The sequence below is a fragment of the Brassica napus genome, chromosome A9, assembly GCF_020379485.1.
Source record: "Brassica napus cultivar Da-Ae chromosome A9, Da-Ae, whole genome shotgun sequence".
NCBI classification, from domain to species: domain Eukaryota; kingdom Viridiplantae; phylum Streptophyta; class Magnoliopsida; order Brassicales; family Brassicaceae; genus Brassica; species Brassica napus.
The window spans coordinates 32230089-32257922 of record NC_063442.1 but is presented as its reverse complement, the minus strand read 5'-3'; the positions used below and the strand labels follow the sequence as shown (position 1 = coordinate 32257922).

Sequence of the window (27834 nt, the reverse complement as noted above, 5' to 3'; positions counted from 1 at the left end):
TGTGTTTTCTATTTTATTGAGGCAAACTATGAACAGAGCAAGCGGGTTTTGGGTCGCAAGGTGAGCAGTGGCCATATAGAACATGATTACCTCCGGTTTCTTAGCCGAGATTCTTAACTCATGATTTGATATTTTTTATACTTTTCGGTTAAGAGACGGTTTTTATATCTTTTATTTAAGAGACGGTTCTTAACTTTTCTTAGTTAAAAACTAATAAAATATAAGAATTGTTTCTTAGCCGAAACTAAAAATCTCAGTTAAGAGACTGAGGTTAATTATGGTCTAAGTCACCACCGGTAAATATCAAAAATGAAATGAATACTAATGATTTAAGTTAAATTATGTTCATTTGAACTTTTCACTTTGTCCCAACACCTAACAAATTAAACTTTATATAAAGTTGACTAGATACCTAAAAGTGTATGTTAGTATTGCTGTTGCGCTTTCATTAGTGTTCAACCCACAAGCTGCATATAGTTTAGCACATGTTCCAAAGTTTATTTTAGAACTGTGTTTTGAATTTTGATACATCGTGCAAGAGCGAAGACAACTTTGTAAAGGGCACATACGGTCCGGTGAAATAATGCAAGTTGACCGTATCAAGTAATGCGTAAATTGCTTAGTAGTGCAACTGACTATAATGCAACGCTCAAATCAAATAAAAAAAGTGGAGTGCGCATATGACCTTCCTTTTATATGACTTTAGTTACTCTCGACTGAAAAGAAGAAGACACAAGACTTATGTGAATACTGCTAACCAGTTTGATTAAGCTCATTGCATGTCACCACATATCATCTCAATAGATTTGAGAATACAAGTGATATATATTGATCTTAAGAAAAAAAATGCAAAAGCATATGCTCTTAAACTTGTTTTTTTTTAAATTTCTTTATCAATAAATATTTTGCTCATTGGTACAACCACCATACATTTAGATACATATTCAATTTCCAGTCGTGACAAGTAGGAGACAATTTGGTTAATCTTGATCTCCAGAAGTTCCATGGATCACAAGCGTAGGCATCACTTCTTTGGGGTTGGTGTCTTTTCAAAACCGTCTTCAGTCTTCTTTGTTAAGAGATTCTCAACATATGTTGATATTCTTAACATAATGTCTAAATTGGAGTCGCAAGAAAAATAACCATGATTCACAAAATCACATTTTCAAATTCATTTGTTACTTGTAAGTTGTAATATGTGTGTTTCGAACAACATAAGTTATTATATATTTGAAATTTGAATTAAACTCAGTTGACCAATCTAACTGTGATTAATAATCAGAGCTAGTGGCGAATCTACATGGAGTGTGTGAGGGCTTTTCCCACCATGAATTTGTAAATTTAATGTAGTCTTATAAAGATTTTAAATTGTGCCCTTGTTAAAAATTCAGAGTTATGAAGGTATAGACAGTGTTTTATAGTTTTGCCCCTGATCAAAGCAAACGTAAACGCTTTTTTTTTTGGGTTTAATTTATGCTGGAGTATTAAATATTACTATAGTTTTCATGTTTTGTGTGCGTGTTTTTTTATCTCGTAGTTATGGGCTGTTTCCTTGAGAGCTAAACAAAGCAATAGGAGACCGAGACGTTTGGTCTGTAATTAGATCTGATGTCTCTTGCAATGACCGAAACTCTTACACTTATACATACACCAACCTCACGCACCCTCATTATAAGTTGTATAAATATATAATGGAAATTAATAAAACATGCACGCCTTTGGTAGAATCTTGTTTTTAACGCTATTAAAAAATAATCTTGAATTTAATCAAAACAAAATTTTCTATTAGTCATAACAAATAATATAAACATGACAAACCCTCTAAAATGTGTATACTCCATGGTCCATAACTATTTTATTATTAGGATTAAAAATTTAAGATGAATATTGTATTTATAAATTGAAATCGTTTTTACTGGGTTTTCTTGACGTTGGATAACATGTATGACAGTATGAGTTTAATCTGATATAAACTCTTGATATTTATAGTTTAATTAAATATTTGTGAAGGATACTTGCAATTGTACCACTTAATTAGCGGCTTAACAGGAATTTTTTTGTCTATATAATTCTGGTTTGTTGATTTTTTTTCTTCAAAATTTTGAATTTGAAAAGCAGTAAGTAAATGAATTTATTCAAGAAAAATACAAAAATTAAAATTCACACCATCAGATATTTCAGTCATAGTCGAGTAATTAAGAAAGTAGAGAAATTGGACTATATATATATAAAGTTCTTACGGTTGGATATTTGGTGAAAACAATATAAAACCTTGAAAGAAATAAACTTCTAGAATGTTAATCAGAAATTATCATAATGTGTTTCACTTTGGTCTACTACGTTTGTACAACTCTTTTGCTTATAGTTCACATTTTACGAAAACTACTCACTACTCACTTCCTTTTAAAATCATCTTTGTCCCTTTGAGAAATCTTAAACCATCCTTCATCTTCTTCTTGTGTCTCTCTCTCAAAATCTTCAGAAGAAGATAAGAATGAAGAACGGGTCAGGGAACACGAACACGAAGCTCATCCTTCTTCACCCATACATCCAAAAACAATCAAGCACGACTCGTTTATGGCTCCTTGCTTTCGTCTCTTTCTTCACCATCATCTTCCTCCTCACTCTCCTCTACACTAGAGACACCATAATCCCTTCCAAAAACACGTCCGTCGCCGCCGCTGTAGCCGCCGTCGTCACATCCGCCGCCGGAGTTTCACCTTCCCCAACCACCACTACCAACACCAACCTCCCCACAACCACCATCAACGCATTGCTCCACTACGCGTCAAGATCCAACGACAGCTTCCACATGTCTTACGGCGAGATGAAATCAATCTCCGACGTCCTCCGCCGCTGCGCTCCGCCGTGCAACCTCCTCGTCTTCGGACTCACGCACGAGACTCTCCTCTGGAAGGCGCTAAACCACAACGGACGCACCGTCTTCGTAGAAGAGAATCGATACTACGCGGCTTACTTCGAAGAGATCCACCCGGAGATCGACGTTTTCGACGTTCAGTACACGACCAAAGCTCACGAGGCCGGAGAGCTCGTCGCTGCGGCGAAAGAAGCCGCTGGAAACGAGTGTCGTCCCGTGCAGAATCTCCTCTTCTCCGACTGCAAACTAGGTTTAAACGACTTGCCTAATCACGTCTACGATGTTGACTGGGACGTGATCTTTGTGGACGGGCCACGTGGCGACGCTAACGAAGGACCGGGGAGGATGTCGTCGATTTTCACGGCGGCGGTTCTTGCTCGGAGCAAAAAAGGCGGGAGTCCGAAGACGCATGTGTTCGTGCATGATTATTACAGAGACGTTGAGAGGCTTTGTGGAGATGAGTTCTTGTGTCGGGAGAATCTTGTCGAGTCTAATGAGTTGCTTGCGCACTACGTGTTGGATAAGATGGATAAAAACAGCACCCGGTTTTGTAGTGATCGTAAGAAACGCTCTGTTTCTTCTTTGTCCTAAAAATTTGAGAGACGTCACGCATTGTTATTGCGGAGTTTGTAAAAATAAAAGTTTTCTTTCTCATTGTAGATCTTGGATCTTATCATCTATGTGAAGACTTTAATTTAATCCAATCGATTTTCTATACCCTGGGTTAAGATACATGTCTCTGTGACAAAAAAAAAAGGGGTTAAGATACATGTCAAGAAGAATCTACAGATGAGTATATTAAACAAACAAAATTAACACACACTGTTTGTTCCAACTCCTTTTTTCTTACTTGGTGATTGATGTTGACCATATCCGGCACCACTGTGGGAAGACCTTGTTCCAACTCTTTTCTTTTTACATAATTAATAATCATATACAACGAAACTTTTATAAATTAATAATGTTGGAACTATATTAAAACTATAATTTTTATTAATTTATATTAATTTATCGATATACTAATTGAACCAAAAATTCAATTTGAAACTATAAAATTATTTTATAGAAATTTTTAGTGTATATTAATTTACAGAGTATTAATTTAAAGAATTTATACCGTAATTAGTTTGATTCTCTAGCGGTTCTACTCGATTTTAAGTCGTTTCGGTTCTAGTTTCGAGTATCATATGCTTATTTTTATGTTTATTATATGCGCATTACTCAAAAACATGCAAAATAACTAAAATTAAATATTGTCTAGTTTTATTTTTTTTCTAAAAATTGAAATAAATAGAAACTCCTTATAACTAAATTATATATAAAAAACATTGAGGAAGAATTAAAAGTCTTAATAGTAGTGGACATTTGAGTGATCGAATTGAAAGGTTCTTAATTCTTATGGATCCAATTTTTTTGGGTAAAATAATTTTACACTGACATAAATTCCATAGAGTTTTGTTCGATTTCAGGTAACTTTTTGTATCGGTTCCAGTTTAAGCTTTTGGATCCCAGATAAATGCATATGCCTAAAAAGAGCAATCACAAGATTGCAAATCTTAGAAAAGAAAGAATCTTGCTTAATAAAATCAAGAATCTAACCAGTCTTAAAATACTGTGTTAACGTAAATTGGGAAAGCATAAAGTCCTCGCTAACAAAAGAAGATATCCTCGAAAGCCACGTACACACTCATAACTAGGAGATCAGATAGATTCTCTCTCTATTTTACCAAAGAAGAATCAGCTCAAGTAGAGAAAGAAAGATGGCCACAGACTTCAAATCCTTACCAGTCATCGGTACTAACGAATCTATTCTCCTTTTAGTACTCTTGAATCTAATCTTCACTCAAACATCGATGTTCTTGCAGACATCTCTCCTCTACTGCTCAAGTGTGATGATCCCGACATGGCAGAGGATCCTGGCGTCATTCAGGTTGTCCAGCAACTGGACAGAGCTTGTCGGGACGCGGGATTCTTCTACGTGGTACGTCGGAACTGAGTTCCTTTTTTTTACTTCTTAGGTTTGAAAAAGATCTGTTCATTTTTTTGGTGATTTGGAGAGCAGATAGGTCATGGAATCTCGGAGGATCTTATCAAGAAAGTCAGAGAGATCACGCGTGAGTTCTTCATGCTTCCTTATGAAGAGAAACTAAAGATCAAGATGACTCCTGCTGCTGGATACAGGTTAAAATACAAACTCTGTTTTTTTTTTTTCAGAATTGAATAGTGTTTTAATGTTGTTTTGTAAAATAAAAACAGAGGATATCAGAGAATTGGAGAAAATGTAACCAAAGGAAAACCAGATATTCACGAAGCCATTGATGTAAGTGTGTGTTCAGTAGGGAGTAGCCATGTTTCCATGTGATTCTCCTAATGTGTGTGTTTTACTGTCTTATGGAATAATAATAGTGTTACAGAGAGTTTAAGAAGGGGAAGTATGGTGATCTAGGCAAAGCCATGGAAGGACCAAACCAGTGGTATATTCTTTTATTCGATTTCTTATATGCTTAAGCTGCTTCCTCTCATGAGTCCTGACCACTTCTCTATTGTTGTTTTTTTTGGGGGTTTTCTGAAGGCCAGAGAATCCTCATGAGTTCAAAGAGTTGATGGAGGAGTATCTAAGGCTCTGTACAGGTGTGTTTTACCATTTTGTTATGTTTCCAAGAAGGCTTTCACATAAGTCGTTAGTTTTTTATTTTCATGGTTTTTTTTCAAGATCTTTCAAGAAACATCTTGAGGGGAATTGCATTAGCTCTTGGAGGATCACCTTATGAGTTCGAAGGAAAAATTGCTGGAGAGCCTTTTTGGGTGATGCGTCTTATTGGCTATCCTGGTGCTCCCTTCACCAATGGCAAGCTCGAAAACGACGTCGGATGGTAAACTTCCTTCTGTTTACTACTCGCTTGAATCATCTTTGAGTAACTCATCTTTTCTGAATACCTTGTTTCCACGGCTGCTCTGGTTCCAGCGGAGCTCACACTGACTATGGTAATAATTAACTCAAGTTAAATATTAAGTTGCAATTCTGATTCTGTCTCATTAGGGTCACATTTCTCTTTTCAGGCTTGTTAACTCTTGTAAATCAAGATGAAGACAAAACAGCTCTACAGGTATATTGTATAGTTATTTTTTTCTAATTTTTTTTATTTTTATGTGAAGAAAGTGGGCTTTTCTCTCTAAGAGATTTCGAACTTTTGAAAAAGGTGAGAAACTTGGGTGGAGATTGGATATCAGCCATTCCCATCCCTGGATCATTTGTTTGCAACATTGGCGACATGTTAAAGGTTCTTGTTCTTCCTAATTGTTACCTCTCTTTCTTGAATATAACATTTTGAGAACCGTTTGGGGAATCATACATGCAGATACTTTCAAATGGACTATACGAATCCACACTTCATAGAGTGATCAATAACTCTCCTCTATACCGTGTCTGCGTTGCATTCTTCTATGAGGTTGCTAAACTTTCCAGCACTCTTTTGTGTGTTTTCCTTCGGTCACTCCACGTTGAAATTGGAAATTTCATGTTTGTAAACCTTGTCTTAAACAGACTAATTTCGATGCGGTGGTGGAGCCATTTGATATATGTAAAGATAAGTACCCTGAAGGGAGAGGAGAATCACAAGTTTTCAAAAGAGCTGTCTATGGAGAGCATCTGGTGAGCAAAGTCCAGACAAACTTTGCAATGTAATGCAACATAAATTTCTCTCACCTTCTTTGTACACAATCATCAGTACTTCACCGTCTGGCTTGGCTTGTAAATTATAATAAGCGCTTCCTCACGTCTGTATTATTAATCAACACAAAAGGTTTTGTTCAAATTCGTTTGAGCATACCCAATCGACTCAGTAAACAGTAAGTCAACTTAATGAATTAAGTGTGAGCCTCTATTTTCTTTTGTCTCGGATGTAGTCTATTTCAGAAATGTTCCGAAATCGAAATCTCTCGGAAATCATTAGAAACTCGTTTCTTGAAAATCTCATTTTGGAAACTCAATGAAAACTTGCGTTTCCACTTTATAAACTTGTGATTATGTTTTGGAAACATGAAGAAAACTTATTAAAACAAATATTGTAACTTGTATCTTTATTTTAAATAGTATTTTCTCTATTTCATAATAAATGTCATTTGAACTTTTTTTTGTTACATAAAAAGTGTCACTTTAGAATTTCAACGCAAATTATAGAATTTCAACGCAAATTATATTTATTTTCGGCTGAAAATTAATTGCAAACTGCATTGATTTTATAAAAAAAATTATTTATCTCAAATACTATTGATCAAATAAGTGGAATTAATAATAATTTAAATATTTTTCAGTTATCTATGTGAAAAATGTCAAATTGACATTTATTAAAAAATAGATAGAGTATTAATAACAGTCTAGAGCTACCAAAACTAATCCACGGGGGCAACTTAACACGTTTTCTTTTATTTCTTTCCGTCTTTGTAGCTGTATGTCATTCCACACATAAATGTTTGACTCTATCGGTTTCATAATAAGTATCATTCTAACATTTTTTTTGTTACATAAAAAATGCTACTTTACAATTTCAATGCAAATTGTACTTGCTTTCAGCTAAAATTAATTACAAACTGCATTGATTTTACAAATAATTTTATTTATCTCAAATACTATTGTTTTTTTTATTGGTTATAGAAGTGTAATTAATAATAACTTATACTATTATTTCTGTCACTTTTTTAATCTATTTGAAAATTTCCCAACTTGATCTCTAAATCTCACCCAACCCCTAAATACTAAACCCTAGTTTCTAATTTGTAAACTCTAAACCGAAATATAAACCACAAAACTAAATATAAACTCAAAATCCAAATAGAATGGGACAAAATAAATAATATAGTACATATTAGCGAAACTATGAAATATCTACAATTGCATGGAATAAGTTAATGTTGACCCTAACCATACGCCCTTACCTCATAAATACTAAACCCTAAACTCTAATCATTAAACCCTTACCCAAATATAAACCCTAAACCTAAATATAATGAAACAAAATAAATAACATAGTACATATTGATGAATGTTATGAAATGTCTATGATTACATGGAAGAAGTTAATTCTGACTTCAACCATACCCCCTCACTTTCTAAATACTAAACCCTACACTATAATCACTAAACCCTAACCAAAATATGAACCCTAAACTCAAATATTAAAATCTAAAGGGTACATAATATTATGTAAAATTAAATTATATTATGCAATATTAAACTACACAATATAGATCATAATACGATTTTTACAGGTTTAAAAACATGTAACGATGGTTAGAACTTAATAAAATTAAAAGGTATATATCTAAACAAAATAGAGCAATTTTTAGTAACTGTCAAATGGAATGGGACATGGTAAAATAGTATAGTAAAAGAAATGATGTGATTATAAAAATACCACAAGTTACTTTGCGCACAACTAATAATTAAGAATTTTTTATTTTCTTTCTTGCAGGTTACACCGGTTGGTTTTGGGGATAAAACAACATTATTACATAAAATAGAATGTATGTATAGAAAAGATAAGGCATTTGGTTATTTATCCAATTATGTTTTTTTCCTTGTGTACCGTCCAATTTCTCTTAAATGAAATTAATCATAAAAATGCTTTAAAACTTGTTTTTTTAAGATGCTCTAGGCCAATGTTTATCTACATGGATTTTGACAAATAGTATATTTGTTTGAATTATTCATAATGTAATATATAGCTCGAGAAAAATTGTATTTCTGGAGTTAGATCATATCCCCCTATACATTAAAAGAGAAGTCACTTTAGTGATTTTTGCTGAGGTGACACTCATATAGAGCTTCTCAGGAAAAACGTTATAATTCTATTGACTGTTTTTTTTTTGAATTTTTCTTTTTCATTTATTTTAATCAATCGCTTATGTAGATAAGCCCAAAACTATTGTCGATTTCGTTAAGCCCATATATAGCTAGGGGATAATAATTATCGATTTAGTTTAGCCTTGGATATCCGTTCGGGTTCGGGTCGGATATTTTGGATTTTCGGATATTTCGGTATAGAGGTGTAGAACCCGTTCGGGTATTTCTGTACTTCGGGTCAGGTTCGGGTATTTTTAGTTCGGATTCGGTTATTTCGGATCTGGTTCGGATATTTAGATTTTGAAAAAAAAATTAAAATTTTCATTTCTCAAGTTTCTTATATTTAAAAATATAACTTTCAGTTAACTAATTTTTTTATTTTTAATAGATTGAATAGTTAATAGATTTGGACATAACATTTTAAAACTAAAAAGACATTAATTTAGTTATTTTTTTTAATTTTCGGATGTAACTTTTTGTTAATTTTTTAAATAAAAAACTTGACATGCATTTTAAGTGAGTAGCAAATCATTTTTTCGTTATTGTATGTATATCATATGAACTTAAAGTATGTGTAGTATCAATATAAATATTTTATATAAAATGAGAGATGTAAACTAAAAATATAAGGTTAATTATACATATGTTCGGTTATCTTCGAATATCCATTCGGGTTCGGGTATTATCCGTTCGGGTATCCAATCTCTCTTTATTCAATACCCGTTCGGGTATTTTGCTACTTCGATTCGGATTTCAGTTCGGATTTTTCGGATCGGGTTCGGGTGCCACTTCGGATATCGGGTAAAGTGCCCACCCCTACTAATTAGGTTGTTTGTTTTTAATAACTTACCTTTCTAATATGGATTACTTGCGCAAGTTGAAATCATTAAATATGCAAATAACTTATTGACAAAAATTTTTTTTAATAACTTACCTTTCTAATATAGATTACTTGCGCAAGTTGAAATCATTAAATATGCAAATCACTTATTCACAATATGGATTACTTGCGCAAGTTGAAATCATTAAATTTTATCGATTTAGTTTACCCTTGGGCAATATTTAGAATTAAGACAAATATTAAAAACTTTCCTTATTATTCAAACGGTAAACTTGCGCATGTTGATATCATATTTATTATATTGCTTACAAAATATTTTAATGTTTCTAATTAAGTTGTTTGTTTTTAGTAACTTACCTTTCTAATCTGGATTACTTGCGCAAGTTAAAATCATATCATATGCATATCATTTTTTGACAATACACATTTAATATCTTTCTTTAAACGATTTTATTATTTATTGTGCAAAATATTAAAATCATTAATATGAGAATAAATCGACTGTGTATATATAGGAAACACCCAAGGTCTTAAAATACAAACATTCTCTTTTCATTCTTTAAAGTATTGTTCACAAATCTCTCCTCTCATACTATTAAGGTATTACGACAATGATGCTTGTGTGCTAAGAAAAATGTGTTTAGACGCAAAGCCTCCTCATCTTTAGAACCCTGAACTCAACTCTTTGTGTCTTGTCTCCAAAAAGCATGTCTGGTCTATCTTTTCCATGTGTTGAATACTGGTAACGACAATATGGTCTTCCTTTTTTTATATGTAGACCAGGTCGTGAGAGTGATAGTGATCCAGAAAACCTTGATTGAACATGCTGAGAAGCTTCGCCAAGTTAAAGCAGTTCTTGAAGAGATTCTTTAGTACTTTCTCTCTCTTTGTTGAATATTGTCCGGAAAAGTATTACATAGTATCATTTATTAATACTATCTTATATCATTTTTTTTGTTGAAAAGACTATCTTATAAGTAGGCTAGCATTATGCATTTTTTATTTAATTCATGAGGTCATTTTCTCACAGCAGAGAACCTTTTGGAATGGCGCAGGGAGGAAATTTCTCAGAGATATACAGGAAGGTTCAACTGAAACCGCTGAAGTAGGATGGTGAACGCGAAGAATAAAGACCTGTAGAGGCCCTTATGATTCTTAAATACGGCGGTGTTCTAACTCACGCTGGTAGAAAACAGGTGTTTACATACTCTACCATTTAATTTGTCATTGTTATATATATGTTTTCCAAATATGGAAGAATTGTTTAACTTATTGACGTTTAACATCACTTGCCATATAATCTAACGAATATTACAAATAACAATTTATGGAAACTATTCTCGAAATTATTGAAAGACTTATAATGTTTTATTTATTACTTTTAATATTTATAACCTATAAAATAAAATGAACGAAATTTTATATAAGATAATTATAATAGTTTTATACTTTACTTGATGAATTATGTTCGAATATAATTATATAATAACTATTTAAAATATTACAAAATTCAAAAATGTTTATTAATATTATTTTTAAATTATTTATCGTTGTTTAAAGAATAAATTTATCATAATTTTAAAATAATTTATAAAATGCTTACAAAATACAAGGCAAAGTTTCACTTTCAAGAGTTAAGTCGAGATCTGGATTAAAAATCCTAATAACTGGTAAAGAAGGGAAGCCGGAGACAAAAATATTGAATGTTGTCTACAAACAAGTTTTTCAGAATATTTAGTAGTCACGGTACGTAATTTTAATATACTTTTTTTTCAAATACAAATTTTAAAGTGAATAAACTGTTGCAATTATTTATTTTTTGTATTTGCTAGATGAGTTGTGATGAGTTAGGAGACCGATGACGGTATGTCAATTTAATATGATTTTATGTTCAATAAAATTTAGAAATTTATGAATCTATCAAATAATGTTAACCCGTCAAATTGCCAACAAAATTTATTTAATTTTTTGCAAGTTTCTAATTGAATATGCTTTCTTTATCGAGAAATGTACTTCATAATTAATATTATTTATGGATAATATTTTGATTTTTATTATATTTTCTTTTAATATGTCTACATAAATGTTTGTTTATTATTTATAGAAAAATAATATTATTCACCTAAAATAAAGAATTACGAAACATATAAAATATAATTATAATTAATGATAATATAAAATTTGTTACTTCTAAAACTATACACTATTTATTCTATTTTTTGAATGAAAGTATCTTCGTAAACACACAAAATATTTTGTGACGTTGCAATTATACATACACACAATATCAGCCTCTTCATACTGACGTTACTGTGTTCCTTCTCGTGAGGTACGAACCGAGACAGAACACAGGGTGCAGACCGGTCATGTTCTTATGTCCGCACAGGGTGCGGACCGGTCACCTAGTGATACCTAGCTTTGTCGTCAATATAAGTTTTCGTTTTTTTTTTCATTTATATAAAATCTAATTTATCTAGTATCTACAAACACGCCTGATAAAATTCCCCATATAAAAGTTACAAATCGTACAGTCCCTAACCATCATTGTGTATTTTGTAGGTACCAAATCACTCATCTCGATTCTTATAGATTTTGAACAGTTCGTTTTTATTTCGGATGATTTTTGATTGAAATACTAGTAGTGAAAATTGATCAATAATTACACAAAAAGGCAGTGATATAGTGACGCTGACTACTGTTTTATAAAGGGTTGTCGATAGATAATTAATAAAAACTGCAATATCATAATATGATTTGGTAAATTTATATTATTTTGTTTTCTTTAAAAAATTAAATATGAGGTGCAAACTATTATTGGTTGATGAATCTACAGATTCACAATAAGCGTCTCCACATTAAAATATATCAATAATATTTTATGTGATTTTTAAATATTTAAATCGTGAGATATGTAAACTTATTGAAGTCTCTTAATTTATAAGAGCGTCTCCACATTTATACAAAGATTGTTAGGTCGTGCCATGTGCTGGGTTTCCGATGATTACGAATTATTACTTCTTAGTTTGATAACGGGCTGCGCCTAATATATAACGCAGAACCTCAGTTAGAGAGAAAAAACAAAACAAAAAATACTTTTAAAGTTTAAATTTAGATGGCTAATTTTTATTTTTTTTGTATAGTAACAATCGTCGGATCTGAGGCAAGTGACCCATATTTCATCTTCCTGTATATTGTTGGTTCAAACGTTTATTTAACATTTTTATTTTAAAAAAATTATAAAGTTTATTTTTATTAAAAGTGTTTTACAAAGTTTTATTTTTATTCTTTTTACAAACGTTTTAAAAATATTAAAATTATTTTAATATTAAAAAGTTTAATAAAAAAATGTTTTTAAAAAATAATAAAAAGGAAAAGTGCATACAAGTTTTAAGAAAGTTAGAATATTACAAATATTTTTAGATATTTTTGACAAGTAGATGAACTTCTTTAATTTGAAATTTAATCTCTACTAATCTATTTTTCGTAGAAGATGAAATATACTTTTAGTAGAACTTAATTTAAAATTTTAATTTATCAAATTTTTAAACCAAAACAAATTACCAATTTGTCTATGTGGGTGTTTTATCAATTGTTTTTATTTTTTATATTTTTTGGTTTATAAAACTATTTATTTAAAAGGATAAAAGAGACAAAAAAAAATTATACCAAAAAGACAATCATACTGTTTTGTTGCTCCGTTTTGGTAAATTTCTCAAAAATAATTTGATTGACTCTATAGATATATACTAAGACTTATCTTATTATTTTATATTCTAAAAAATAAAAATAAATAATGTTTATCATTAGGTAATCAAAACATCATTACGTGATATCAAACAAAACATTAGTAACATTACGTATCTCTTCATTTCTTTTAATATTTTGACAATATTTTATTAAAATTTATTTATTTATTTATTTTTATGATCAATTATATAATGAATAAATATAATTCATTAAGGAAAATAATGACTTCAAACGCTCCAACTTTTAATGTGAGATCTCGAATGCAAAAAATTACTTCATAAATAATAGTATAGATTTGGTTTATGTAAATAAAATTGACTCTTATGAATTAAAAGTTTAAATCTTTTTGCACTTCAATGGCATTTGTTTTTAATTTAATCATTTGATTTTTCTTTTCTTTTGATATTACTATATTTATAAGGTTTCCAACTTTCATCTATTTCTTGTATATTAAATTTCATTTATCTTTTCCTTCTGTTAGAAGTTTAATATATCTTCTAAAAGAATCTAGTTTACAAAAAAAAAACGTATAAACCTCAGTATATTTTTTGTTAAAAACCAATTTTAATTTATCATTACAAAGAATAATTATAATCCAGGAATTTACAAACACACTTTAATTTATTAAATATAGCTACTAGCAAAGACTAAAATATTTAAATAAAAGTAAAATTTTATTCTAGAAAGTCATTTAATATTTATTATGTAATTATCTTTATAGGTAATTGTTAATTTGTTATTCTAAATTAGATTAACATTGATCTTCCTAAAATAAAGTTGTAGCTCACATGGCCGGTCCTGAGATTTTGGGGGCTTAGGCTATTTTTGTAAAGATTTCATTGAGAAAAAGAAATTTAAGAAAATTTGAAGATCTTTTTAAAAAATTTGGGAACCTATGTTTATATAAAAAAATTTAAAAAATTTGGGACTTTAAACGAATGTTTCATTCGGCTTTACCCAAGACCTGAACTGGTAGTCCCAGTGCTCCATCACTTGTTTAGAGTTCAGACGAATTTTATTGTTCCGCATACATCAATATTAACTGGACACTTGTTTACGTGTCTAAACATCATTCCTCTTTGTCATTTTCTTTGTCATAATTGTGAAAGATGATCTGAAAATTAGGAAAATAAGTCAAAGCAGCGTATGTATTAGTCATTTTATAAGAGTTATACAGTCTTTTCTTTTTAATTCTAATTTTGATGTTTCAGATCTCACTAGTTGACTACTGTATATATATTTATATTGGCCGCATTTATGATAGTCATGAATAATAGGCATTTATGGTGGCCAGATCACAACTTTAACCAGTAATAGGCAACTATATACATGGCTGCTTTGACATTTGACAATTACTGTCTCTCTCTTTCGCTCTTTTGATTTGCCAAGAGAAACAATGGTTGTATATCAGTCCAATTTCACCAACAAAAGATCCAGAGGGTTTAGAGTCAGGAGCCTCTCTCGTTTCGCTGAAAGAAGGGTTCAAAGCCAAAAGTTGCCGAACCACGAGGACACTTACCCGGAGCCTGGTAAAATCAAAGTGAGTGAAGAGAAGCCAAGAGAGACACAAGAAGAATGGGTGATCTCGATCAAAGACAAGGTGGATAAAGCATGTGGAGACGTTCCCGCATCTAGCTGGGACAAGCTCTGTATCTACCGAGTTCCACATTACCTGCAAGAAGATGACAAGAAGTCCTACTTTCCTCAAACTGTATCGCTTGGTCCCTACCACCACGGCAAAGAACATCTCCTGCCCATGGAGTGTCACAAGTTGCGTGCGGTCCATATGGTCTTGGAATATACCAAGAAAGATATCGAAACATATATTGATGCCATGAAAAATCTCGAGGAGACGGCTCGTGCTTGCTACCAAGGTCCCATTTGTATGAGTAGTAATGAGTTCACTGAAATGCTTTTTCTTGATGGATGTTTTGTCCTTGAGCTCTTCAGGGGAACTAAAGAAGGATTCACCGAAATCGGGTAAGCCTGAATCAATATTTTAATATTTTTAACCTGTTATCTCTAAACCAATTTGTTTCCAGATCTGGCTATATAAACCATGTTTCTTTTTTTATGATATGATCGTCCTCAGAGGCAAACTTGGCAAGCGAAAGCGGAAAGGACCAAGCATCCAGTACCATCAGTACGCTCTCGTGAGATTGTTCCCTATGAACAATCTTCTCCCATCAGGAATGGCGGAATGAACGGCCCTATTGGGCATCAAGGCATCAGGTCAGGAGATGGTAATACTGCTAAGAGATTGGCTAGCACTATTGTTACGCCATCTCGAAGTGGCCACGACATGGACGAGAATGTCACAAAGCGCGCTAAAGGGCTTACTCGATCCCTCTCTTTCACGAGTCTAAGTGAACAGGAACTAGCAGCCACTGATGGAGATAATCAGATAATTGGAGCTTTGAACGATATGGACATTGAGGATCAGCAGGAGGAGGAAGTGATGGAGTGTGATGCGCCAGATGAGGACTTGCTAGGCATGGAGCTCAAAGAGATGGAGGACACAGCGGCTAGGCATGATGCGAACATGAAGACTACATGCCAGGATGATAACGTCACTGAGGCTAAAGCTTTGAAGAACAGTAAGCAAGGAACAAGAGCGAATGTCCCATTGGGCTTCCAGAGTAAAAAATTTGAGGTCCTTCGTCGGGGATCTCCTCGTAAGTCTTTCTCTTCGTCTCAAGGAGTTCATACGACTAGACACGCAAGCAGGCCAAAGCGGCATCATCAGTGTTCTAAGAAGCAGAGAGGTAGCTCCTCCAAAGGTGATGGATTGATGGGTTCCACAAACTCATCACGGGATCATCCATGAGGACACTAAGTTGGAACTGTCGAGGGATTGGAAACGACCTCACAGTTCGACGCCTTACGGAGATGTGTCAGAAGCATCGCCCAGGACTTGTGTTTCTTTCTGAGACGAAGAATAAGAGGCTGCTGTTGCAAAACATTCAGGCCAATTTAGGATTTGATCATTTGTTTACTGTTGAGCCACTTGGTCTCAGCGGAGGTTTAGCTTTATTTTTTATGGATGAATTTCAAGTTAATGTTTTATTTTCGAATAACAGAATGATTGACATTGAAGCAGTCATTGATGGAATAAAAGTCTTTATGACGTTTGTTTATAGTGACCCTGTTTTGGAAAGACGAGATCAAGTTTGGGAACGTCTTACGCGTTTCTCAACAACTAGAACTGGACCTTGGTTCATGATTGGAGATTTCAATGAAATCACGGGTCACAATGAGAAGGAAGGAGGGAGACAGCGTTCTGATAGCTCGTTCCTACCCTTTAAGCAAATGCTTACAGACTGTGGGATGTTAGAGTTTCCTTTTACAGGGGACATGCTTTCATGGGTAGGGAAGAGAGCAGGACGTGTAACTGTTCGATGTCGTCTAGACAGAGCAGTAGGAAATGCTGATTGGCATGAGAAGTTCCCACACTCTAATGCTAAGTACTTGAGATTATGGGGATCGGACCATCGTCCGATTTTTGCAGACATACTGAAAAAGCCAACGAGAAGATCAAAGAAATTTAAATTTGATAGGAGATGGCTAGACAATGAGGAACTGAGGCAAGTCATTCTTGAGGGATGGAAATCTCCTGATCTGCCCCCCAATGCAACTATAATGGAACATATTTCTAGTTGTCGAAAAGCCTTGAGTGAGTGGAGGAAACAACACAATATCAACTCGGCAAAGCTAGTGGAGGAGTTAAAGGAGAAAGTTGAGGGTTTATATGCAGACGACAATGCGACGACGGAGGAAATTGCAGCAGCGTTGAAGGAACTCTCTGATGCTCTTAAGGCAGAAGAAATGTTCTGGAAACAAAAGAGTAGAGTGTTTTGGCTGAGAGAGGGAGATAAAAATACCAAATTTTTTCATGCCTTAACAAAGCAAAGGAGAGCAAGGAATAAAATCACGCAGCTTCGGGATGTTGATGGTAACATAGTTGAGGATGAGGAAGGCCTGGTAGCCATTGCTACTAGCTATTTTCGGCAAATCTTTGAATCATCTACACCAGAAGACATTGAAGAGGCGCTATCTGAAGTTCCTACGACGATCACAGGATCAATGAATGACAGCCTCACAGCTCCTGTTTCTGAATGGGAGGTTAAATTAGCTCTCTTTGCTATGCATCCAGATAAGGCGCCGGGACCAGATGGGATGACTGCACTTTTTTACCAACAGTTTTGGGATATAGTCAAACAAGATTTAACTCTTATGGTGAATAAATTCCTGTTTGAAGGACATATAGCCAATGGTCTGAATGATACAAACATATGCCTTATCCCAAAAACAACTAAGCCTAATGATATGGCTCAGTTTCGACCCATAAGCTTGTGTAATGTTAGCTACAAGATCGTCTCGAAGGTCTTATGCCAGAGACTAAAGAAAGTCTTGCCAGGATTGATATCAGAAACCCAGTCGGCCTTTGTTGCTGGAAGACAGATTTCAGATAATATCATGATTGCTCAAGAGATGTTTCATGCCCTACGAACTAAACCGAGTGGACGTAATAAGAGGATGGCCATCAAGACGGATATGAGTAAGGCATATGATAGGATGGAATGGTCGTTTATCGAAGCTGTGATGCGTAAGATGGGATTCTCTGAGACATGGATCACCTGGATTATGAGGTGCATTACGTCGGTCAAATACAAAGTTCTCATGAATGGGCAGCCAAGAGGGAATATTGTTCCAGGTAGAGGTTTGCGTCAAGGAGATCCTTTGTCTCCTTTCATTTTTATTCTGTGCACGGAAGCGCTCGTTAGCCTTCTCAATCATGCAGAGAACCAAGGGAAGATAACGGGGATGCGTATTACACGCGCATGTCCTTCGGTATCCCACCTTCTCTTTGCTGATGATAGCCTTTTCTTCTGTAAGGCGGAGCCCCGTGAATGTGAAGAAGTAATGAAAGTAGTCAGGAAATATGGTAAAGCATCTGGCCAATGTATAAACTTTGACAAGTCTTCCTTACTCTTTGGTAAGAGGATTAATGCAGCCACCCGACAAGAGGTTAAAGATACACTTGGAATACACAATGATGGAGGGATGGGAAAGTACTTGGGAATCCCAGAGGATATTAGTGGTTCTAAATGTAAACTATTTGCATTTTTAAAGGATAATCTGATGCATAGAGTCAATGGATGGACTGGTCGATGGCTCTCAAAAGGGGGAAAGGAAGTAATGATCAAATCCATTCTACTCGTTCTTCCGACATACGTTATGTCGACGTTTCTGCTCCCATTGGAGATTTGTGAAAACCTCGCTAGTGCCATTGCACAATTTTGGTGGAGCTCGAATCCGCCAAAAAGAGGAATACACTGGGCGAAATGGGAAAAGGTTTGTTTACCAAAAGAGGAGGGCGGTATTGGTTTTCGTTTAATTCATGAGTTCAATCTAGCACTATTGGCAAAGCAATTATGGCGACTGGTCCAATACCCTGATTCACTGGTTGCCCGAGTATTAAGGGGGAGATATTATAGGATGACCTCGCCACTGAGAGCGATCTCTACTAGCAGCCCATCATATGTGTGGACAAGCATCTCCGCAGCAAGGAAGCTTTTACTGCTAGGAATCAGACAGAAGATTCACTCTGGCTATGATGTCAGGGTGTGGGAGGATCCGTGGATTCCAACAACACCTGCTAGACCAGCTAGACCTATAGCGCCTGTGATGCACCTAAACATGAGAGTCAGTGACATCATTAATCAGGAATCAAAGGAGTGGGATGCAGGGATACTAGATGATTATGTCCACCCTGATGATATACCACTCATTCGTAGCATGGCCATAAGCTCTACTCATCGCCGAGATACTTTCTGCTGGAACTACACGAGGAATGGCCAATACACAGTCAAATCTGGATACTGGGTTGCTCAGAACCTGTTGAAGCAAGGAGAGGAAAAGGAAATACTAGAGCCAAGTATTACTAAACTTCAAGCCTTTGCTTGGAAGTTACGAGCGCCAAGGAAGATGTGCCATCTTATATGGCAATTGATAACGGGACAGGTAGCAGTAACGAGGAATCTAGTAAGACGTAATATGAGGTGCGATAATTATTGCCCAAGGTGTGGGGAAATAGAGGAATCTGTAACTCATGCAATATTCGAATGCCCTCCAGCCCTGCAAGTATGGTCTTTATCGACAACTCCTACAAGTCCAGGTTTATTTCCAGTGGCAAGCGTTTACACAAACATGGACTATCTTTTCTGGAGGAAGAATAATATCATTGCACCAGACCAAGACAGGGATCCTTATCCCTGGCTAATATGGTATATTTGGAAGGCTCGTAATGATAAGCTTTTCAGGGGTATAGACAGAGACCCTTTGGAACTCGTTCGATACGCAGAGAGTGAATGTCAAGCCTGGTTTAACGCGAATGAGACGATACCGCCACACGTCCAGGCTACCAATAATGTTGCAAACCAAGTCTTAAGCTTGGGTAATATCTGTCTACTAGATGGATCTTGGACAGCTTCTGACCGCTTTAGTGGATGTGGATGGGTCTGGATGGATAGTAGGGAGGACATATAACTTATGGGAACACGAAACTTCACTCAATGCGAATCAGCGCTGCATTCGGAGGTAGAAGCGCTGCGATGGGCGATGGAGAACATGCTTCAACACTCGCCGTGCCAGAGCTTTGGAACTGACTGCATGGAGCTGATTGCAATGATAAATGAACCCCAGGAGTGGCCAAGATTTGCGACAGAGCTGGAGAAGATAGAGACGCTGCTGATTTGTTTTCCCGATTTCAAAATCACCCATGTACCACGAGTGCGCAATCAGCTTCCTGATTTTTTAGCTAAGACTGCTAGGAGCTTTCGTAGAGAGTTACTTTTCATTGGTTGTTCTATTCCGGTCTGGTTACCCAGACCACCTCAAGCCTGAGTAATAGAATGGCTGTTCGACGTCAAAAAAAAAAAAAAAAAAAAAAAAATTACCTAACCGGCTAAAAGATTTTCTTTGAAAAAATAAAAATAATAATTAACCTAAGTTGTGGACTATGTTGTTTGTGTTGACTAGATATGCACCCACTGACCCGGTTTTCGCGATGGGAAGATTGATGATTTCCATTCAACGTGACATGGTAATGCTAGAAAATCAAATTCCTTTGTTTGTTCTAGATAAGTTGTTAGAGCTACAGCCCGACACAGTGTACCAACCAGGTTTGGTGGCACAACTAGCAGTTAATTTCTTTGCTCAACTAATGCCAACGGGCGAGGAGCTGACTAAAAGGGACAAGGTGGAATCCGTTGACTCAGTAAGTGACAATGGGGAGTTGCATTGCTTGGATGTTTTTCATCGAAGTCTTTTCAAGTCTACTTGGACACCGGATAAGAAAAGTCTAAAAAAGTCCATATCATCTCGAAAACAACAGTTGATACATTGCGTGACAGAACTAAAGGAAGCAGGAGTTAAGTTCAGGAGAAAGAAAACCGACAAGCTTTGGGATATTGAATTCAGAAATGGATATCTAAAGATACCCAAACTACTAATCCATGATAGTGAGTGCTTAACCTTTTTTCTTCTGCTTTGTGTGCCTTCCCTACAAATAAATGTTTTGCAGTTTCCGTTTCTTATCCATTATTTTAGAAATATTACATTTTAGAACTTGCTTCTCGTTTACACGGATTGGTCATGATTAATATATGTGTTCTAGGCTCTAGCTTCAGAAAAATGGTATTTTAAAACTTATTTTCCTGCACTTGTATTCATTTGATCAGTGATGAACTTCCAACTCAAAAATAATTGGCAATGTGTAGAGAGGAACATACTCATCTTATACTATGTTCGATATAAACTTAAAACCAATTGGCAATTAGTGGATTGACCCAAATCCCTTATATATTACTCAAATCCCTTTTATATTTCCGATGTGGGATCTTTTCTCCAATATTCTAACATCTCTTTTTAAGGTTTTCCTTGCATATAAACCATATTTATCAAGTTTATCTATCAAACCCACTCCACAAACCTAATAGAAAAACAATGTCTCATCTTTCTGTAGGTACCAAGTCTCTCTTCTCAAATCTTATAGCCTTTGAGCAGTGCCATGCCAACTCGAGCAACGACATAACATCCTACATAATCTTCATGGATAATCTTATAAACTCTGCTGAAGATGTTAGCTACTAGCACCATTGTGGTATCATCGAGCATTGGCTAGGGAGTGATTTTGAAGTTGCGGATTTATTTAACCGGCTATGTAAAGAAGTCGTCTTTGACCCAAGAGATAGTTATCTATCTAAACTTTCCGGTGAAGTAAACCGTTACTATAGTCGTAAGTGGAATTCTTTGAAGGCTACCTTAAGACACAAGTACTTCAATAACCCCTGGGCATATTTCTCTTTCTTTGCTGCACTTGTTCTGTTAATTCTCACATTACTTCAAAGCTTTTTTGCTGTCTATGCTTATTATAAGCCATCTTCTTAACTTGTCATTGTTATTTTCCTTAATTTATAATGTTTGTGTGTTTCTTGTTTTTTTAGTTGTTGTATTTTTCAATTAAAAACACTGATTTTAGACTATATTTCTGGAAGCCATGCCAAAGAAGTAGTTCATATTGTTCAATCACTACAGATAAAACGTGTCCCGGTCAATAATAGATCTATACGAAAATGGTGAGGTCGTGGCGTCGTGCCATGTTCCTCACGAGCTGTGTAATGAACATGTTCCGTTATGCTCTCACTATTTCTTTTCATTTATTAACATTTTCCTAACAATAACTTAAGTAACATTAGATGAAGATTCACATCCGTATAGGGATCATTATCCGACCGGTAAATAATCCTTTTTATCGTACATGTTACATTACCTATTACCTTTGACATAGTTATACACAATCATATATACATATATTAAACTTGACAAAAAAAAATATATATATATACATATATTAAAATAGTTTTGTGTAGGTGGTTTCCAGTCATTTGATTATTCATAACTCAGAGAAGCGAACAATTCTCTTCACGCCGGAGGATTCCAGTTGATTGATTTATTTTTACAAATAGTCAAAAGAAAAATATATTTTTTTGTTGTTTTTCCAGAATTATTTGTGTGTTTAGATGCATCTAATTGTGGTTGTTGTCGTTACAGATCAATTGGGCCCATGAGTACAATAAGTAACCAATTACAGCTTCAAATCATTTTAACATATAGTTGCTTCTTATATTTAACAACGATAACTTCTCTCTTCCTCTCTCCCATAATCCCATTCGTCGGAAAAAATGGTGGCTGTCTTCTACAAAGACATGTTGAGCTGGTACTTGCTCACACTCAAGATCCGAGAAAAACTCGAAGCCGAGAACCAAGGACAAGGATCCGAACCGATTAATCCAGACCAAAACCTCCCCTCGTTACCTGAAGTCACAAGATCCGATCAAGATCAAGAACAAAGCAATCATAACCACGACCAAACTCTGTCCGAAGCCAGTAAGATCGAGGTAACCAAAGGGAGTCCAAAAGAGCCACGAGATGATTGGGTGATCTCAATCACAGACAAACTAGAGCAAGCACATAGAGACGATGACACGACGATCTGGGGCAAACTCTGTATCTACAGAGTTCCATACTACTTGCAAGAAAACGACAACAAATCGTATTTCCCTCAGACCGTCTCGCTTGGTCCGTACCACCATGGCAAAAAACGGCTCCGGCCTATGGACCGTCACAAATGGCGTGCCGTCAACAAAATCTTGAAACGTACGAACCAGAACATTAAAATGTATATTGACGCCATGAGAGAGCTTGAAGAGAAGGCTCGAGCTTGCTATGAAGGTCCTTTTGGTCTGAGCAGTAATGAGTTTATTGAAATGCTTGTTCTTGATGGTTGTTTTGTGCTTGAACTCTTCAGAGGAGCCGTTGAAGGATTCACAGAACTCGGGTAAGCTTCCGGTTATCTCAAAAATTTGCTAAACCGGTCTCAATCATTTTTATTTTGAAATTGTTGTTTTTGTTTTTGTATTTGTGTAGATATGCACGTAATGATCCGGTTTTTGCAATGAGAGGATCGATGCATTCAATTCAACGTGATATGATAATGCTGGAAAATCAACTTCCCTTGTTTGTACTAAACCGGTTATTAGAGCTACAGCTTGGCACACGCAACCAAACCGGCTTAGTGGCGCAATTAGCAGTACGGTTCTTTGATCCACTAATGCCAACAGACGAGCCAATGACCAAAACCGACCAGTCAAAACTCGAGAACTATCTGGCAAGAGATAAAGCCTTTGACCCATTCGCCGACATGGGCGAGTTGCACTGTCTTGATGTTTTCCGTCGAAGTCTGCTCCGGTCTAGTCCTAAACCGGAGCCAAGGTTATCAAGAAAGAGATGGTCTTCTCGGAATACGCGCGTGGCTGACAAACGCAGACAACAGCTGATACATTGCGTAACGGAACTGAGAGAGGCCGGTATAAAGTTTAGGAGAAGGAAAACCGACCGGTTTTGGGATATTCAATTCAATAACGGTTATCTAGAGATACCAAGGCTACTTATTCATGACGGTACGTTCACGTTTTCCACACTACATATTATTTTTTTAAATCCCTGCCCCATATTAGTTAGGATCATATATAATGTGTGATAAAAGTAATGTTATCACGTTCTTCCCTTATCAAACGGCTAAAGTAAGGAAGTGTCATAGATTATTCCTTATATATTGACTTATTCAAAATGATGTAAGCAATGGAAAAGAGTTTGATTTGTTTACACCAACAAGAAATCTAGATGATGTAACAAATAAAGAAAAATTAAAAACAAGAAAAGTTACATGATTTCTTATTTCCTTGAACTTTTGTTTTGTAGGTACCAAATCTCTTTTCTTGAACCTTATAGCTTTTGAACAGTGCCACATTGACTCGAGGAATGACATAACATCCTACATAATCTTCATGGACAATCTAATAGATTCTCATGAAGATGTTAGCTACTTACACTACTGCGGTATTATTGAACATTGGCTAGGGAGCGATTCTGAAGTTGCAAATTTGTTCAACCGGCTATGTGAAGAAGTTGTTTTTGATACCGAAGATAGTTATCTATCTCGTTTATCTGTTGAGGTTAACCGTTATTACAATCAAAAGTGGAATGCTTGGAGGGCTACCTTGAGACACAAGTACTTCAACAATCCATGGGCAATTGTCTCGTTCTGCGCTGCAGTTATTCTACTCGTCCTCACATTATCTCAAAGTTTTTATGCTGCTTATGCTTATTATAAGCCACCTTCCTAACTTTCATTATAAATATAGCTTTCTTTAAAAAGGCATTTTTTGTGTTTATTTATTTGTATTGTTTTTTTAAGCTTACAAATAAGAATGTTGATATCGTAACATTCCGGGTTTTGAAAAGCTATGGTATAAGTTTTCGTACTGATATTTAAAATTCATAAAATATTTATTGGTGTGTGATTATCTACTAACATAGAAATCATCTAAAAAAAAAAAAGTGCAATTAACATTATATCAAACAAAATAACTAATAATAAAGCTAATGAAATCTTTCTATTTATAAAAGTTAGATCCAATCAAAATATCTACTAAATTTTTTAGGGAAAACTGTTTTTTTAGAGCAAAAAAATAGTAACTATGTCCCTTTAGACTAATCTATATTTTGTGTCATATTTTCCTATAATACCCTTTAATATTTATGAAAATAATTTTAATAAATAGTTTTACAAACAAAAAAAATTTGGAAAAATAGTAACATTTGTTAAAATACATATATGAACTTAATGGTATATTTTCCAGTTATAAAAAAGTTATAATTATAAATTTCAGATTATGTTCTAAAAAAAGTAGAAATGACATTCTACGAAGTAGAAAACGAAATCTACTTTTTTCATTGAATCTACAATATTTAGAATACGTGATCTACGTAAATAGGAGTATTCTACAAATATGTAGAATACACATTCCGCGCTTAACCTAGCATTCTACAATTCTTAGAAATCAAAATCTACACATTAATCTAATTCTAAAACATGTAGAAACCGACTTCTACAGATTTACTATAAATCTAAAACATGTAGAAATCAAATTCTAAACATTACTATAATTCTAAAAAACTGTAGAAATTGATTTCTACATATTAGTTGTATTCTACGGATAAGAAATCAGTTCCTAAAAATATGGAAACAAAATATTTGAGAATATTCACTTTTATTTTTTTAAAAAAAATCGATTTTTTTAAAAAAAAAAAAAAAAACGAAAAAGAACAAAAAAAAAACGACAAAAAATACCTTGGCAACCTTCTTAGCCGTCTTCTATATTCCATTGATTGTTCACAAAATTTTCACAAAATTTTCACATTATTTCTACCATGATTCATGTCTATGCTTCATGTGGTGTTTGGGAATTGGTTGTATCTTCAGGTTGGAGTTTTAATGTTGATAAAAAGAAAGGGGGAAGGTTACTTGCTTTGGAATTGAAGTCTTCTCTGGAAGAGTTACAGAAAATTGTTATAGAGGATTTTGGTTTTGAAGAAACAGATGCTGATTTGGAGTTGAGTTACCTTCCTATTGGATTGATCAATTCATCAAATTGTCCACCAGTGATCATTGGAAACTCAAGGCAAGTTCAAAATTTTCTAGGGTTTTGTAAGAAGCATCAGTCAACTCAATTGTGTGTCAGCTATAAAGCAAAGCAAGGAAATCCAAATAAGATCGACATTGATCTTAATAAGATGCCAACTGATGCAAGCACTAGTGAAGAGAACAAGCGAAATCCTTGTGACATTGGGACCGCTTCAAATACTGTTAAGGGGGCTAAGCATAACGAGAAGAAGAAAGGGAAGATGAAGCAAAGTGAAGTTGATGGAGATGATTATGATGCTGACAAGCATAACGAGAAGAAGAAAGGAAAAATGAAGCAAGACGAGGTTGAAAGAGATGATGATGATGCTGAGAAGATCAATGCTGAAAAAGAAAACAGAGAAAAATTGGCAAAGAGTCAGGTGGTCGAATTGGTTAAGACGGGAGATCTTTTCCTCAACAAAACAGTTTTGAAAGCGAGGTTTGAGTTATGTGCAATGAAGCATAACTTTCACTACACAGTTACCAACTCCAATAAATCAGTTTGGTGTATTAGATGCGCTGATAAGGTGTGCTTTTGGGGTGCTCGAGCTGAGTGTTTGAAGGGCTCCACATATTTTATTATTAAGAAGTATGTCGGTGTACATTCCTGCGCACCTTCAAACAAAACCAGTGCCGGAAGGACAGCTTCAGCGAAAACGATAGGCAATCTGATAATGCATAAATATGAAGGTATCAAGGAAGGGCCTAAAGCGAAAGATATTGTTCAGATTATGCGCAATGATTATGGATGTGAGATCTCTGAATCTTTAGCATGGGATTCCCGTGAATATGCAGTCAACGCTGTTAGAGGTATTCCAGAGGAAAGTTATGGGAAAATACCAAAATATTTGCACATGCTGCGAGAGGCCAATCCGGGTACACATTCCTCTTACAAGACTGACGTCGATGGTAGATTTCGATATCTGTTTATAGCGTTTGGTCAATCGATCAGAGGCTTTAACACAGTCATGAGGCGTGTCATTGTTGTCGATGGAACATTCTTGAAGAGTAAATTCAAAGGGGTGCTACTGGTTGCAACTGCTATAGATGGAAATTCAAATTTATATCCTATTGCATTTGGGATAGTAGACTCTGAGAATGAGCAGTCTTGGGAATGGTTTATGAGAGAATTAAAAGTTGTTGTTGCTGATGATAATGGTTTGGCTTTTATTTCGGATAGACAAGTGTCAATAGCGAAGGCAGTGGAGAAAGTGTATCCCCTAGCGAGACACGGTATCTGTATTCATCATTTGTTGAATAATGTGATATCATATTTCAAGGGGAAGGGATTAGCTGGGTTGATTTCTAAGGCTTCAAAGGCTTATAGAGTGGTTGATTTCAAGAAGACGTTTGCTCATGTTTGCAATATCAGTCCAGCAATTGGAACGTATCTTATGGAAGCAGATGTCAGAAAGTGGGCTAGATGTCAATTTCATGGATACAGGTATGACATTAGGACAAACAATCCTGCAGAGTCGATAAATTCTGCGTTGCGTTCGCCGAGAGAGTTTCCCGTAATTCCTTTGTTGGACAGTATTAGAGAAATGCTGACACGTTGGTTTTTTAAGCGTAAGAAGTTGATTTCAAAGCACACCCACCGTTTGACCATAGATGTGGAGGAAAAGATTGATAGGAGAATTGGAAAGGGGAAAACTTTCGCAGTTTACCCTGTAACCGATAGCCAGCTGCTTGTTAAAGGCGATACAATTGACTGCTTTGTTGATTTGGACAAACGGACTTGTTCTTGTGGGAAGTACGACCTCTCGAAAATCCCTTGTAGACACGCAATAAAAGCTGGTTTCTTTGTTGGTAGAGAACCATATACATTGACTGATTTTTTGTATACCACGGGAGCTTGGAGAGAAGCTTATCAAGAAAGCATAAATCCCATTTCAGTTCCTGAAGATGGTTGGTCTGTCCCACCAGTGACAGCATGA

At 34.9% G+C, this 27834-nt stretch overlaps 5 protein-coding genes across 5 annotated transcripts; all 5 read left to right on the top strand.

The window, feature by feature from the left end:
• The first annotated feature begins 2416 nt into the window (after positions 1-2416).
• LOC106394687 (protein IRREGULAR XYLEM 15-like) lies at positions 2417-3593 on the top strand. Its single transcript, XM_013835256.3, has one exon. It carries the CDS (start codon positions 2495-2497, stop codon positions 3467-3469), a length of 975 nt encoding a protein of 324 aa, XP_013690710.2. The 5' UTR covers positions 2417-2494; the 3' UTR covers positions 3470-3593.
• Positions 3594-4475: 882 nt separating this feature from the next.
• LOC106390869 (probable 2-oxoglutarate-dependent dioxygenase At3g50210) lies at positions 4476-6762 on the top strand. The gene is made up of 12 exons (XM_013831409.3): positions 4476-4672; positions 4744-4859; positions 4941-5059; positions 5135-5198; positions 5285-5352; positions 5451-5509; positions 5592-5751; positions 5844-5863; positions 5939-5985; positions 6079-6159; positions 6238-6327; positions 6423-6762. Exons 1-12 carry the CDS (start codon positions 4639-4641, stop codon positions 6561-6563), a joined length of 999 nt encoding a protein of 332 aa, XP_013686863.2. The 5' UTR covers positions 4476-4638; the 3' UTR covers positions 6564-6762.
• Positions 6763-12122: 5360 nt separating this feature from the next.
• On the top strand, positions 12123-21802 carry LOC106395369 (UPF0481 protein At3g47200-like). Its single transcript, XM_048741011.1, has 3 exons — positions 12123-15288; positions 20350-20831; positions 21335-21802. The coding sequence occupies exons 1-3, from the start codon at positions 14705-14707 to the stop codon at positions 21460-21462; spliced, it is 1194 nt and encodes a 397-aa protein (XP_048596968.1). The 5' UTR covers positions 12123-14704; the 3' UTR covers positions 21463-21802.
• Positions 21803-22175: 373 nt separating this feature from the next.
• LOC106390870 (UPF0481 protein At3g47200-like) lies at positions 22176-24699 on the top strand. Its single transcript, XM_013831410.3, has 3 exons — positions 22176-23209; positions 23299-23831; positions 24133-24699. The coding sequence occupies exons 1-3, from the start codon at positions 22554-22556 to the stop codon at positions 24555-24557; spliced, it is 1614 nt and encodes a 537-aa protein (XP_013686864.2). The 5' UTR covers positions 22176-22553; the 3' UTR covers positions 24558-24699.
• A 1488-nt stretch (positions 24700-26187) lies between these two features.
• LOC125578174 lies at positions 26188-27834 on the top strand. Its single transcript, XM_048740512.1, has one exon. The coding sequence runs from the start codon at positions 26188-26190 to the stop codon at positions 27832-27834; it is 1647 nt and encodes a 548-aa protein (XP_048596469.1).